Here is a 14,954-nt window from a genome sequence, read left to right as displayed (position 1 = left end):
TCAAGAAAGAAGGTCTGCATTATCCAAGACTGGACTTCAGGATGAGTATGAAAAAAAAATAAAGGATTCCTAAGGATACAGTATTTTGGCTCTAAAATCAGTGCACATTTAAAAAAAATAGTTTTACTGAAGGAAAACAAATGACCAAGTTGAGCAGCTTTTGAGCACTTCTAAAATGCCTGGTAGGAAGTCCCCACTATTAAGATGCATGCATTAAGCTTCTGGTGCTTACACATTTTAACTGTTTTATTTTAGAGCTGAGTGCTAGAAACAGATTTTGCTGAGATGTGACATTTTTCAGTATTGTATGTTACAACCATTCTGGTAAAAATGTCAATGGAACTTCAGTGCATTTCTATACCCCTCTACTAACCTTCCTTACACACACTGATGCAAATGGTGAATGGAAATTAGAGCTGTCATTGACTAAAGGCCACATTAAAAAATTTTGGGAACTTCTTCATTCCCTCCCTGAATGCTCACATGGCAAATCAGAAGTTGCATTTAATTTTTCAAGGGTTTCTATGAACATCAGATTCCTATTTTTCTGTTAATAAATACATCATTTTTACATACTTACATATTCACTTAGCTGTTTAATTCTGGTGACAGAATTCTGGTGACAGGTTATCCTGACTTTAACCTTTTTGCTGAGGTACAATATGTGGAACGTCATCTTTTCAGAACATGAGATTTGTATTCACAAGCACCCACCTGGTAATGAGTAGATTAGAATTGCACATGAGAACCTACACTTTAGAGTCAGTATCCACACAAACAATTTTGAGAGGTTACTGTTAGTTTTTGTAGGAGAAATCCAAGCAGACAATGGGTGGCCATTAAGTATTTTGTAGGCTTATTAATTTATGAATCAACAATCCTGATTCAAGTAGGAGCATTATTTTACCTTGAGTATCTTTTTCTTGAGTTTATATCTCTATTTATATTCTGCACCAGTGCTGTATTCAGGCATTGGTTTGCTGCTTGGTGCACACCAGAAGTCATACTTACAGCTCAAACTGAGCTTCTTCAAAGTTCATGACTATCCTGGATGACAACCCCTCATCCAGATGTGAAACTTCCATGTATTCAGGACAGCAGCTGACTTTGGTGACAATTTTTACTTTGTGCTGTGCAGTTACCACAGCAAAGACTGAACTTTGGTTTCCTTTCTCAAGTCCTCTCAAAAGAACTGTTTATGAATTCCAAACAACTGCACGGGCTTGCCTGCAAAACCACCAGAACTGGTGACTGCATACGGATGAAGGCAGTGCACCAAGAACACAAGGTTGAGTTTCTACAGCTGAAATAGTGGTTTTACTTACTTTATTTAAGTAGGAAAGAAAAATAAAGGAGAAACCTAAGATGTGTTTTTACACAGTAACGTTTCAAAATAAAATTACTTTAAAAGTACTTTTTGCAAGGAACTGGAAGTCATCCTTGCCTACAAATGCTAGCTTTTCACCATTGCTCATGTAAGCTAAGAATGCATTAAGAATGCTGATAGCATTCCATTTTTTTCCATTACAAATGTATTTTTGTATGTGTTTAGTGTATTTCAACTTATACTAGTTATCATTAGTCAGATTAAAAAATAAGTAATTTTAAAATGTGTATTTTAATAATGATTATTCATGATTGTATTTATCACTCTCAACAATTAATTACCAAATGTTTGCTGGACGTAAACCTTTTGTATTTCAATAAAACATAATAAAATTATTTACTTGAAAATTTCACAGGGAATTGAAGTGGTACCTAATATTGCACTTCAGCTCATCATGTTACATAAAAACTGATGTAAAGTTACAGTTGGTGATAAAAGGCATAAGGAAACTGAAACGAAACTACATTTCCTAGATAAAGTATGAATTACTTGAATATTTTTAAATTTAAAAACTGCCACTGTGATTTGGCCCTTAAGATGAGAAAGTTCCTGAAGACTCTAAGGGGAACACAAACAAACAAAACCCCCACAAAAGCAATACCACATGTCCATCCCAAACATAAAGCTTCCCCCAGAGAGCACACATTCCAAGCAGCAGAGTTGATGTCATCAGTCACTGACTGACACAACCTAAAATTAAAAGAATGCAGAGTACATAGCATAGCAAATGATAGACACATTGGAAATGATAGCAATAAATGTTTAAAAAAAGTATTGAAAGTAAAAAGATACTTGTTTCAATAAATACTGAGAAATGAAGCTTGATATTTAAGAAAACAAAATCAGAATTTTCTAATATCAGAATGTTATTTTGGAGGAACACTTACCTTAGAAACTAAAGACAAAATCTTTACTAGAATAAAGCTTTAAAAAGTAGGTTTAAGCACCAAAACTATCTCATGGAAAAACAGCAGACATAACCAGCAAAGGAATATTTTTACCTTTCTCTTAACTTAATTAACCCTTATGCTTCAACTCTTCAAAGCCAAAACAGTAAGAAGATACAAGTAAGATTTCAACATGGAATGTGTTTATTTTTTATTTTTAATTTTCAGTACAGTATTAAGAGGTCATTTAAATACTTAAAATAAAGGTATTTGAAGAAAAACCCAGAGGATTCAACTAGGTAAAGAAAAACACAATATTATCAGTGGATAAAAGACAAGTATTGAATGACCTTAGGATCTTCAGAGCAGCATTCTCAAGAAAATGCATATTCCTGGGTCACCTAGTCAGGAAGGTAGCTTAGTGTGGTGATTCTCTTCCTATTCTTTGTTTTGTGGAACATTTTAGGCAGATCTCAACTATAATGGACAGCTTCACTGACAGGCAGGAAGAATTTTTTTTTTTAATTAAACACACAGACAACCAAGCCAATCTGCTTTAAAAACCTCTATAATTTTCTCTATAATTATAGATCAGATAGGCATCAGGTCATACTACAGTCCTAAATATCAACCCTTTCCCCTCCTTTTATATTTCCTCTCCAAATCAACTAACTATAATTATCTGACACTGTACAAGGGACCATGGAAACTATTGGTAGGCAGTAAATATTGCCAGACATGTAAAAAAAATAAAATAATCTGAAACTAATTGAAAATTAATTATGTTTCACAAAAGGATAAGTAAAACTAAGAGCAGAAGCTGCTTTTGGTGTGGAGTGAAAAAAAAAGGGGAAAAAAAAGCAGCCTGCTACTGTGCAAACTAGAATACCCTGATTTCTGGAATGCATGTTCTGCTTCCCTCAGGCATACTTCTGGATCAATGCTGGGAGGAGGGAACATCTCACTTAAGATGTCCAGCCACCAGACCCTCTTCCACTATTTCAAAGTCCATTTTATTTTCCTGATAGCTCATATTTGTTAGTCATTTAAGTAAAGAAAAATTTCCATACACCCCATTCTGATGAACAAATTTTCTTTCCAATGCCAGTCAAGGAAATCCTGACCTAACTAAAGGAAAAGAGTGGAAACATACAGTTATTAAGTTAATTTTACTTAAAGTTGGCTGCAGGTATGCTTACATACATACATACTAAAATATTTAAGCACATATATGTGAATATACCTACACACATATAAGCACTTGAGGTTCTTTGCTTACAATATCCGTCTCTTAAGATCCATGGATTTTTAAAGATACATACAATGAGATGGAATGTGTTAAGTCAAGCAGCTAAACCCAGAGAGAAACAAACACAGGTCAGGTCAGTGATTTTTCTTCCTTCGATCGCATGAGCAAGCACAGCTTCTTGCAGTGCTAAGTGTTTGGGGACTGGAAGCTGTCACATTTTGGTTCCAATGCAGTAACACATTAAACCAGTAATCTAAATTTCATAAGCTGCACCTTTAAACTCACACAACACTATACAGGTTTGCACACAACTTTCCAGGCAGTAGTCTGATGCTCTTCTCCTTTAATCTTCCAGCCAAAAATGACTGTTTCAGTGAAGAATTTGAGTAAAATGAAAACAATTTTCTCATTTACAATCACATGACCAGGAAGTAGAGTGGGTTTGCAGCAGAAGTTGAGATTCCCTGATGCAGTGGGTGTGTACAGAGTTAAATACCACTTGAATATCTCCACATTATTCCCATGAGGAGTGTGGTTATAACAACAAGCAGACTGTGGCACGCAACCACAGCCTAAAGTCAGCAAGGAGCTTTCTCTGTGGTACAGAATTAACCCTCTTGAAAATTCAGTATATTTATGCATTTTAAAAACAAAAGTTTCCAGGAGGTTTCATGCTCAGTAAGGAGTGTGGAAATTATTTCATACTGTAAGCAAACTGTCAATTAAAAAGGGCAAAAATTAATTTTTAAATCAAGCTATTTAATTGGACATCAAGCTACTTATATTTTGGATTTCTATTAGAGAGATAATAAATGGTCATGTTTAATTTGTTGAAATAATGGCTAGCAAGGTAAAGCAACATTCACTTAAGTGAAAAAGATGCTTCTTAAAACTGCATGAAATTAATGAATTCCCACCCACAAAAACTCCCCAAACAAACAGCTTAATAAGGGAACTGTTACAAGCTATGAAACTTGATAGAGATTAATATACAGCTCAGCATCCAAGTCACTATGATATTTCAGTACACTAAAAATTGTATCTATTTCATCAGCACATATTATTAAGATGCATTATGTTGTTGGACCAACTTTTTACACAGTCTAACAAAAGTTACAGACCTTGTATATCTTGTTACAGTTAAAATAAAGAGGATTTCTGAGGTTCAGGCCTCAATACTCAGTTAAGTTATACTGCCAGCAAAAAGCTGAATATTCTGAATATTTCCCTTAGTGCTATCCTTAATCTTATATACCTACAGATACAAAGCTTGGACAATTTTGTGTAATATGTTGAAATCACACTACCTGGCTAAATAAACTGTCCAAGAATTGCTAAGAGAAATGTGGTCAGAAAAATAAAGTCTAAAGCAGATTTGTACTTAAAAGAGAGAAAAATAAATCTACAAGAGAAGTGGTACAAGCCCTAAAGAGCAGTACATTCTTTCAGGGCCTCCAATATTATACTATTTTGACGTATACGAATGCTTTTCTTGGAATGTACAGAAAACCATTTCTCTTAAACCAAGACAGAGAATGAATTAAACAGGGGTTTATAGGTCTCAAGTTTAAGAGGATTTCCCATCAGGTTCTGGAAAAACAAAAATCATTAAATACAGACACTAACCAGTTTGCAAATCAGGACATAAAATGTCTCAGATTATATAAAAGTATACTCCAACTTCTCCATAACAGAAGTCAAAGCTAAGGCCTCACAATTCCAGTTATTAGAAATAGCATATTCTCTTTACTAGGCCACCACTTGAAGCCAGCTACTCAGTGTTTTAAAGAAGGAATCTTATAAAAAGCTGGTTGCAGTGCAGTTCTTTGTAATATGTACCCAAGTACAGACAGATTGCCTAAAAGTATTAAGAGTTATAACAGAAACTGTTTAAGAAAATGCAACATAAAAACAAAATGCAGCAAACTACACTGCCTGAAGTTTCTTCAGGGTCCTCATACCTAGTAAGGTTCACTACACAAATTAAACATCATGAAGTACAAATTGACAAACCACATGATTAATAAAATCTGTTCACTTTATATTAAAGATCTCTACTCTGATTACAGAACATTTCGGCCCTCTGTAGCACAGAGGAACTCTTCCCTTTGTATCGCGGGCAAGGTTCTCATCTCGAACGCTCCTGTGCCGACTGCCCGGTTATTTCAACAGGTTCTGCAGCATCGCCGTAGCATAGGTGGGGCGAGCCTGTCTGCTTGCAATTGCGTTTTGCAGATACTGGATGCCTCCACAGCGTTCCCAAATCTCTTCAAACTGTCTCGGTAAAATTTCAGCACCTCGCTTTCGGGTTAAGCCAGTCTCTTCAAGGTTAAGCTCACACATATCCATGTCATCCTTACCTGAAATGGTAAAGGGAAAAAGAAAACATATTTTACATCATTGAAAGATTCCATCAATAAAAATTAGATCCTTGTTAATTACATTTCCTCTCTGTAGACCTGGTTTGCTGGTAGACTTCAGAGCTTATGAGGAAGTCCTCAGATAAAGGCATTTTTCAGTTTCCTAGTTTTTTATTACACAGAGAACACTAAAGCAGTATGAGAATAAACTAATATCAGATGCTGCAATTGACAAAGCTGTGCTTAAACAGCAAGCAAAAAGGAATAAAGGGAAGAAGCTGAAAGATCATCATCTTGATATATTCTTCTGAAACCCATTACAGGATGACAACCACATTTGGATTACATATACCTTCAGTTTCAGGCCACTTCATAGTGAACTGCTTTACTTATGGTTAAATGTAGCAAAGCAACTAAGAATTCCAGACTTTGGATCAAGTAGGTAATCTGTCAGCCTACCACACAAAACAAACAGTGGGACCAACATAGGCAATCCAATGAAATTATATGTGTAGCTCACAAACTAAATTGTAATCTTATTTTTAACAGGTATTCACGACAGCAGTGCTACCTTTAGCTATGGGCTTTGGCACTGAACAGCAACTGTTGGTGTGTATATATATATATACACACCAACCGTTGGTGTGTGTATATATATATATATTCCATATATATATATGGAATTCTACTTAAAATAATTTGCAGAAAACAAACTTTTGTTGCTAGTAAAGCATAATCCTGTAGTGAAACAAATTGGCTATAGCCTTTCCTCAAGGAAAAAGTGAAACATGCTTTACTAGCATAATCCTGTAGTGAAAATATTAAACTATTGAGTTTAATACAAATCTCAAAACACAGAAGCATAATCAGCATTTCTCCAGTGTTTTCTCTCCTGTTTCTTACCCTCCAGAAAAGGAGGATACATTTCACTACCAGATAAATCTCTACCTATCCATTGCAACATTTATTTTAAATTTTTAAGATTAAAAAGCTATTTTCCCATACTAAGTAGCATAAATAGGGTAAAAGCATCAGCTTGCTATTAGCCTCATGCTATGGACAGACAATGTAACATATGCACAAATTGTTTTGATACAAACTGCTTGTAATTCTTTATAGCTAACTAAAAAACAGTATAATAATGAGTAGACCATTCCCAGATAAATTGTGATGTTTTATCTTCACACTGTCTCCAGTTCAATGAATAATCTGAGGGTTTGTAATAATACAACTCTTTCCATTTGATTTCCCACTGTCTATGGCTTCCCAAATTGAAGGATGTGTAGAAGTAAAACATAGGACCAGTTACATGCCCCAGTGATATTCTGAAACATTTGGCCACTATCAGCAGCAGTCCCAAATCCTCAGATTCTGCCCAGATAAGAACTGCTGATGAAAGAAAGAAAAGAAAAAAAAAAAAGGGGATACAACTTGGGGAACTTGGAACCTCACTCTCTTTTTCTGAAGTTTGTTATCAACTCTGAACCTTCTCAAAGTTTCAATACCAACCTGCTACAAGCAGGATGGGTGCCTTGTCAGGGTGAAGCTCCATTTGCCGAGCAATCCAGGGCCCATCGAAGTGTGCGTACCACCAGCCCTTCTTCTTGTTCTGGGGGTCTTTGTACTGGTCCGCGGGGCGGATGAAGGGAATGCGGAAGTAGCGCTGCTGTCTGTTTATTTCAATCTCTTGTTGTCTGCCTGGTAGCTGGGCTGTGGGGTTCTGTTGTGCTATCATACAAAACATCCCCCCAAAAATAAGTGAACAAAACAATTAGAAAACAAGAAAGCCATATTACTTCCTTTATTAATCAGCACATTAAAAAACAAACAAACAAACAAAACAAACAAGAAAACACCCCCCCACCCCACCCAAAACCCAAGAGATTCTCTCTCAAGGTCATCTGAAGTCTCAGCAAACCTAGAAAGTATTCCCATCTCATATAATGTGCATTCTGTTAATTGCAACAGCTAAAACATTGGTCAGAAATGGCTCATGTTAACTGCTGTACATGTTGCCCAATGGCAAGTTTAAACAAAACTAAGTAAATAAAATAACATATTCTGCCTTTAATCAATATTTAAGGTAAAACTTGCCATGTAAAATTTCTTACCAACCAGAAACATTTATCAGTAATTGCTTTAGTTCAGTCCATTTCTTTGTAAAAAAAGATTACAGCGCATAGAAGCATTTTCAATTGCAAACATACAAAAGCATCACTTGATGTTTGACAGTCGACACAAAAGGATGTATAATACTGTTAGAAATTACTGATTTGTTAATAGAAATGTTTACAATAAATACTGCTTATTACAGAGCTGCCACCAAACAATTTTCTGGCTAAATTTCTATAAGTCAAAATCTGGCATTAGAAGTAATTTCTGGATGCTTTCTTTTTTCAAGGAATTTTTTATTTCAGACCATTAAGATCAGCTGACTAAACTTCTAAAGGAGAAAGTTACATGAAATTTTTTCAAGTTTCATATATATTTTTGGTAAATATTTTCCACATGCATTTTTGGACTTTTTGAGTTCCCCATATTTCAGACTCTAGAGAGAAACTCACTTTCAAATAAAAGCAGATACTCTCTATGTTAATTCATCAAATGATCAACCTTCTTAATCTTACATAAACACTATCATAATCAGTTTTAAATAGTAAATGCTCTTAAAAGCAACATCCTTTCCTTTAATAACTGCCCCTGCAAGATCACTGTTAGTGATCTTGTTTTAGTGGTTTACACTACTGTTACAGATACCCTGCTTAAGAACCTTTACCATCTCTACAGAAGAAAATCAGAATTAACTTTTTATATGTTTCAGCATAAAAGGAATAATTAAAAGTTAATTCAATTTTTTTCCTTGTCTGTTGAGCAACAAAGAGAATTTCTGAGCTAACATTTATTAATATGAAAAATGACAATTACTTTTAATAACTTATTTTTACAGTCATGAACAGAACTAATACAGACTAGCAACTACACCTTGAAATTTCTTCTGATTCAAGCAAAAATAATTTTTCTAAACCTGAAGAGCAGAACCTTAACAAACCCCTATATGTCATACATATCAAATCTCCTTTTTTAATGTGTGCATTAACAACAAACATAGAAGAAAAAGCGTCCAGATTTTAACACCTGAATGCTATTTTTATACATCAACTCTGATAAAACACACACCTTACAGGAAGACAGAGAATATAAAAAACTAATTTAATTTTATGCATTGTCTGAACATTTATCCCAGCAGATCAGTACTTAAGTATTGTTGGATACTTTTTGCACTGCAATGGTAATTGCTAAGGCTCATTTCTACCCCTAGGCATAACTAAATCTAGAGAAAAGGGCAAATCTAGAGAACAGGAATGCTAAGCAGCCAATGGAGCCTCTATTGGTGCTATAGAACTGTGGCTCTCTATTCAGAAGAAACCATCACCTGAATGTTAGTTTGTGTGCTAGGAAAATAGTTGTTACATTATGTTGATTCCAGAGTTTTGCTACAACAAAAAGCCATGTGCAGACAAGAAAAAAAATGCTAGAACAAGAATGTTTTTTGGGGTGTTGGGGGTTGTGGAAAAAAAATAGGAGATTATACCTGCCAATAATTTATGTAAGAAGGTTATTTCACTCTCCCTTCCCATGACTCCTCAAATAGGTAGGTTTTCATGAAGATAAGTACATTTTTAAATTACTAGAATAATGTATAATTACCATTAGATGAATAACATTGTCAAATTATAATTTTAATTTTTTTTTTACAATTAACTTCTATGTACATGTGTAGCAAAACACTGGATTAATCAATGTTAGTATAGAGCTCTCAAGTGTTCCTACTCTTCAAAGTTAGCTTAAACAACTGTCTCCTCACTTACTTGAGTTGCTCAAAAATGGTGCAAAATCTGTGAACAAATATTACATGTTGAACAAAACATGAAAGTACTGATCCCTTATAAGTTATGGCTTCATTAAAACATCAACATTTTTCACCAATGCTGATAACAGACAAATAGGAATTCTAGCTACAACATAAATGCAGATTCTAAGTGTTTCTACTCTTTTTCTACTTCTATTTTCATCGGGAGTTAACCTCAAAATTAATCACCTTAATAATTTGCAATTCCTGTTACAAAGCTTCAGAGGTATATATGCTAAGCTCAAATTCCTCTGGCAAATCTGCTAGTTAATTAATGTAGTACTTTACTTTTTTGTTTCTGCTAGAAAAAAGAACTTCCAGAGCTCTGTCAATACCAGCAATAACTCACAAACCAGTGCTTAGCTTCTATACTGAATGTATGAATTTAAATAAAGGATACTTATAAAATTACATTAAAGGATACTGTAAAACTACATTAAATCAATGAAGAGATGTAAAGAAAAAACTACATCACTTGAAGCCCACATCCACTGACACCGGAAAGACTTTTAGCTTAAACACCTAAGAAATCAGAATTTCTTCTTACTACCTTCTCAGATGACTACAATACATAGATACATGAAATGCCCATGTGGTATAATTATTTCCAATGCAAAGAATTATACTGGCATTAACATTAAGAGTCTCTAAAGGTCACTATCAATTTCTCCTGAACTGCAAGGTTCTCTTATTCTCTTATTATGCCGTATTTCAATGCAGCTAAAAAAACACAATGAAAAACACTGAAAAGAATGCAGCAAATATCTCAATAAAAGTGATAAGAATATGAATATTCTCAGCTTTGTGTGCAAAAATCCAAAGATCATCTGCTCTTTGATACTTCCCATCAGCAATACTGTGTATGAATATTTTACCCGTTTAGCTCCAGAGAGAACGTTCAAAGCAATTTACCACTTGGCAGAAGTGCTTCAAATGCCTTTTCCTGCCATTTCAGTCACAAGCTTTCTTAAGCAGCTAAAACCACATTTCAGACACAAGGACCCATTCTTTGATAATATCTTCTCCAGGGGTCCAGATTTTGCCTGCCACATATCCATACTAAAATTCCCTGAGAACCTCAAACTCAAGTAATGCTCAAGTAATGAATAACTCAAGTAAATGAATCAAGGGGAAGGAGGTGCCTTTGTACATGGACTGAGATTACCTAGGGCACCTGGATTCCCTGGGATGTTTATTCTCCATGTGCCAGGACAATGCCTTAATCTCAGGCTCATGTGACTTTGGGGAGAGCACTTTCTCCCTATCTTCCCTTTCCTTTGTCTCTCCCATGAACTGTGAGACAGGAACACAAATATCAAATATAATGGAACAAAAAGACAAAAGAAATGATCTGACTAAATTGTTCCATGTATTTACTGTGATCCTATAAATTTCTTAGATTCCTTTTATATAGATGATCACCAGACTTTTGAGGTGGGATGTTGGGAAAAGAGTAACAGTCCACTCTGTAAATACCACTCCAGAAACCAGGTACAGAATTTCCAGGTCTGTCAGTCTGAAACTCCCACACTTTCTTGATGAATGCAAAAGAAACTTACTCTGATTAGTGTGTTGCTTTGTCAATAAACACCAGCCTGTGAAATCAGTAGAATGAGGGGTCTAAATAGAAAACAGGGTCTACACAAAATTTGTCACCCCATGAGCCAGAATTACAGTATCAACACTCAAGATTTTATAAAGGAGGATGTAACATGATGTATGTAAGCAGTGATGTAAATGACAGAATTAGTAGCACCTTTTAAAAGTATCCACATCTATGTCTACATGGCTATTTATTATGAAATGTTAAAGTAGCACAGCAATGAACATTTAACAAAAATGCCAGCACCTGCATCAGTAGATCAAGAACTCTTTTTACAGATGCAGCTGGATGTGCGATAAGGTTTTAAGAGAGAGCTGTTCAGCATAAGTAGCTGGGTCTACTGAAAGTGTTTTAATTTCTGTGAAGAATTTGCCAGTTTCAATCTTTCCAAAATATTTACCTTAAATCAACATAAAACACTCCTAAAAATTCCAAGTTTCTTCAACCTAGCAAACCCAGAATCCATTCCAGAAATGTTCTCGTTAGAATATTATCACCAAAACTACTATAAACACAAAATTATCTCTCCTCACCATAGTCTGTGACTGATTTGGGAGCACGCTGTTCTGTTTCTGCATTGCGTTTCTTATTCTTGGATTTCCAAGCATGATACACCTTTAGCCTTCGGTGGAACTCTTCTCTGCAAGCTGCCAAGAGTTCAATATCTATCCCAAAAAAAGGAGAAGGGGAAGGCATGAGTGAGAAAAGTCAGAAAAAGTATTTATTAAATGCTTTTCTATATTGATAAGGTATATGATTGGAGATCAAGTTGTGACACCAATATGATAACATGTAATATAAAAACCCCTCACTCGCTGCAGCACAGGGCCTGTATTTTATGGCCCAAAAAGTCCCTCAGAATTTGATGAATCCTTTTCTGCTTTAGAGTAAAGGCAGTTCCCAAAGTAGCTGCTGTACTGGGACATTTGGAGCAGTAAAGTGCTACAAATATTTCTGTTGACAGTATCACAACACAAGCAGCACAGAAACAAATTTTTAAAAAAAGGTTAAATTGCACTGCTGAACATTATTTCTGCAACTGAAAAAAAAAAGAAAAACAGAAATTTGACTGCCAAGATTTGTATTCTTTTTTCATGTATGTATTTTAATTTTTCTGAATTTCATTATGCTAAGAATTGAATGATGACAAGGCTTTTTCATTAGTTATCTCACAGTATCCAAGCTGGCTTCACAAGGAAAGAACTCGACTTATTACTGCACCATCTACATAGCTGAAAACATTGCTCAAGTCTTGCATATGTAAAAACACTAAAAGAGAATGAGTTAGTTTCCAATTAATACATCCAGGAAGAAATTCTGAGTGATCTTAAATCACAAATTAACCAACTGCTTTCAATAAGAAGCAGGAAGAAACTGTAATATCTAAAAGAGGAATAATTCTTATCCATTTCTATCTTCACAGCATTGAAGCCAAGGTGATTAATGCCCCACTGTAAGCTCCCAAAAAGAAGTTATACATTTTGAAAATTAAAGAATATTAGGAATATCTAAGACAGAACATATTTTTGCTTTCTTTATGATCTGGTGACAGCAAGAAGTGATAGCAAGAAAATTCTTAGAACATGTAAATTCTAGGTAAAGCATAGTAACTACTATTCCCTCTGTGGAAGTACATCAAACGGAGTGAGCTTAATTAAGAAGTTATAACATGTATTTTATGCCCAAGATGTTTATTATCATAAATATATAATCCCTAAAAGACATAACAATGGAAATTCTGTTTCCTTAATATGGAAATTGTGACAGTGTTCACAGGGGTTCTTGGATGAGGCAAGAGACGAGAATGTTGACTCCATGTTCAGAAGGCTTGATTTATTATTTTATGATATATATATATATATTACATGATAACTATACTAAAAGAATAGAAGGAAAGGTTTCCTCAGAAGGCTAGCTAAGAATAGAATGCAATCAATAACAAAGATCTGTGTCTTGGACAGAGAGCAAGAGCCAGCTCTGCCATGAATGGTCACTAAATCCAAACATCCACAGGAGACCAATCACGGATCCACCTGTTGCACTCCACAGCAGCAGATAACCACTGTTTACATTCTGTTTCTGAGGCCTCAGCTTCTCAGAAGGGAAAAAATCCTAAAGAAAAGGATTTTCACAAAAGATGTCTGCAACAGGAAATAGCTTTGTGTATTGTTCTTCTGGGGGTAAGAGAATTTTTTTAATTAAGTTGTTATTCACTCAAACTTATGTAAACTTTGAATCTTTGTTATAGGAAGAAAGTAACACTTTTCGTGTAACTACAACTTGAACTCTTTCTCAGAAAAAAAAACCACTTACCACAGGAGGTGTTGATTGTATCACGAAGCTCTGCATATTTCCACTTACTGAGATCATGCTTCTTAGTACCAGCAGCAGCTTTTGTGGCTTGCACTGCAGGACCCCTGCAATTATTTTTAAAATATAAATGTATTTTTTCAAGTATTAAACAGGAATTGTTTTAAAAAGAGGAAGAGATCCCATGATCAGTAATGTGTCATACTTATTACTACGCAGACAAAATACCATAGTATTTTCAAGTTGTTCAAATTATCAAGAGAAAATGAAAATATATTTTATGCTCAAAATCATACCATAATCTGATTTGCCTCCTCCTAAAGATTAAAAGGAATTGTCATTGATACTTTTCATGTATGGAAAGACACATATTCTGAGTATCTCATCCCACATTGATGTACATTTTACTTAGTGAGAACCAAGATGCAAAAAACAAAGACTGACCAAAGACTGACAGTAGACATTTTTAGTTCCATTCAAAAAACAGACAAGGAAAAATATTCCTGAAGTAGAACAACGAGAAGGAAGAAAAGGCATTTCCTCTACTATTTAAAATTGGTCTAGGACAAAATCATTGTTCCTAACCTTGAGAAAATATTCTGTCTTTGACAAAAACCCAATTTGAGAGAATAAACCAAATTAATTCTATATTGGCTATCTAATAACAGCAATATTTATTCTGGGGTTGGGGGTGATGATATTGATCATCAAGAAATATCAGAGTAAAAAAGACCACCCGGACTAAAGGCTGACCAGTAAAAATGACTCATCGAAACCCAGTATTTTCCAAAGGCAAAAGGTCTTCACCATGTAGGTAATACACAAGTAAGTCAACAGCAAATGAAATTATTACTAAAATCTCAATCATCTTCAGAAAAATGTACAAGGTTTTCATGTATGAAATGAACAATAGATATAAACATAAGCCTGAATTTCTTTTTTTCTCCAAGGAATGTGGTATGGCTAAGTGGAAGAACCCTCCCTCAGGAACAGCAAACTTCCTGTATTAGCTTATAAAATAAGTTGAAAATACTGCAATGTTCAGTGATGATCAGCCTTTTAAACACTAAGGAATTCAAGAGCAGACACAAGATTTAACCAGTCTCTGCTCATGACTAAGAACAAAAATTGCATTATTTCAGGATCTGAGGGAATTTCTTCAAAAGAAACTAGATCTTTAACAAGGTAGCAAAGTTCTTGATGCAATAAGAAAAAAAAAGGCTTTTTCATTGGAAGGTCTGTTTGTGC

The 14,954-nt window shown here is 34.8% G+C and overlaps 1 protein-coding gene across 4 annotated transcripts in view; it reads right to left on the bottom strand.

Moving 5' to 3' along the window:
• Positions 1–2,455: 2,455 nt before the first annotated feature.
• Positions 2,456–14,954, bottom strand: part of MYO6 (myosin VI) — a 103,738-nt gene continuing 91,239 nt past the window's right edge. For 2 of the 4 annotated variants that reach the window (XM_077174844.1, XM_054629004.2), the window contains 5 exons: positions 13,710–13,813; positions 11,930–12,061; positions 9,753–9,779; positions 7,393–7,611; positions 2,456–5,883 (listed from right to left, as the gene is read on the bottom strand). In XM_077174844.1, coding sequence (XP_077030959.1) covers positions 5,684–5,883; positions 7,393–7,611; positions 9,753–9,779; positions 11,930–12,061; positions 13,710–13,813 — 682 coding nt within the window. In that variant the 3' untranslated portion in view covers positions 2,456–5,683. The remainder of the gene's footprint in view (positions 5,884–7,392; positions 7,612–9,752; positions 9,780–11,929; positions 12,062–13,709; positions 13,814–14,954) is intronic. The other 2 variants (XM_054629003.2, XM_054629005.2) reach the window with 1 other exon arrangement.

The sequence above is a fragment of the Agelaius phoeniceus genome, chromosome 3, assembly GCF_051311805.1.
Source record: "Agelaius phoeniceus isolate bAgePho1 chromosome 3, bAgePho1.hap1, whole genome shotgun sequence".
Lineage (NCBI taxonomy): Eukaryota > Metazoa > Chordata > Aves > Passeriformes > Icteridae > Agelaius > Agelaius phoeniceus.
This window is presented reverse-complemented; position numbering and strand designations above follow the sequence as displayed.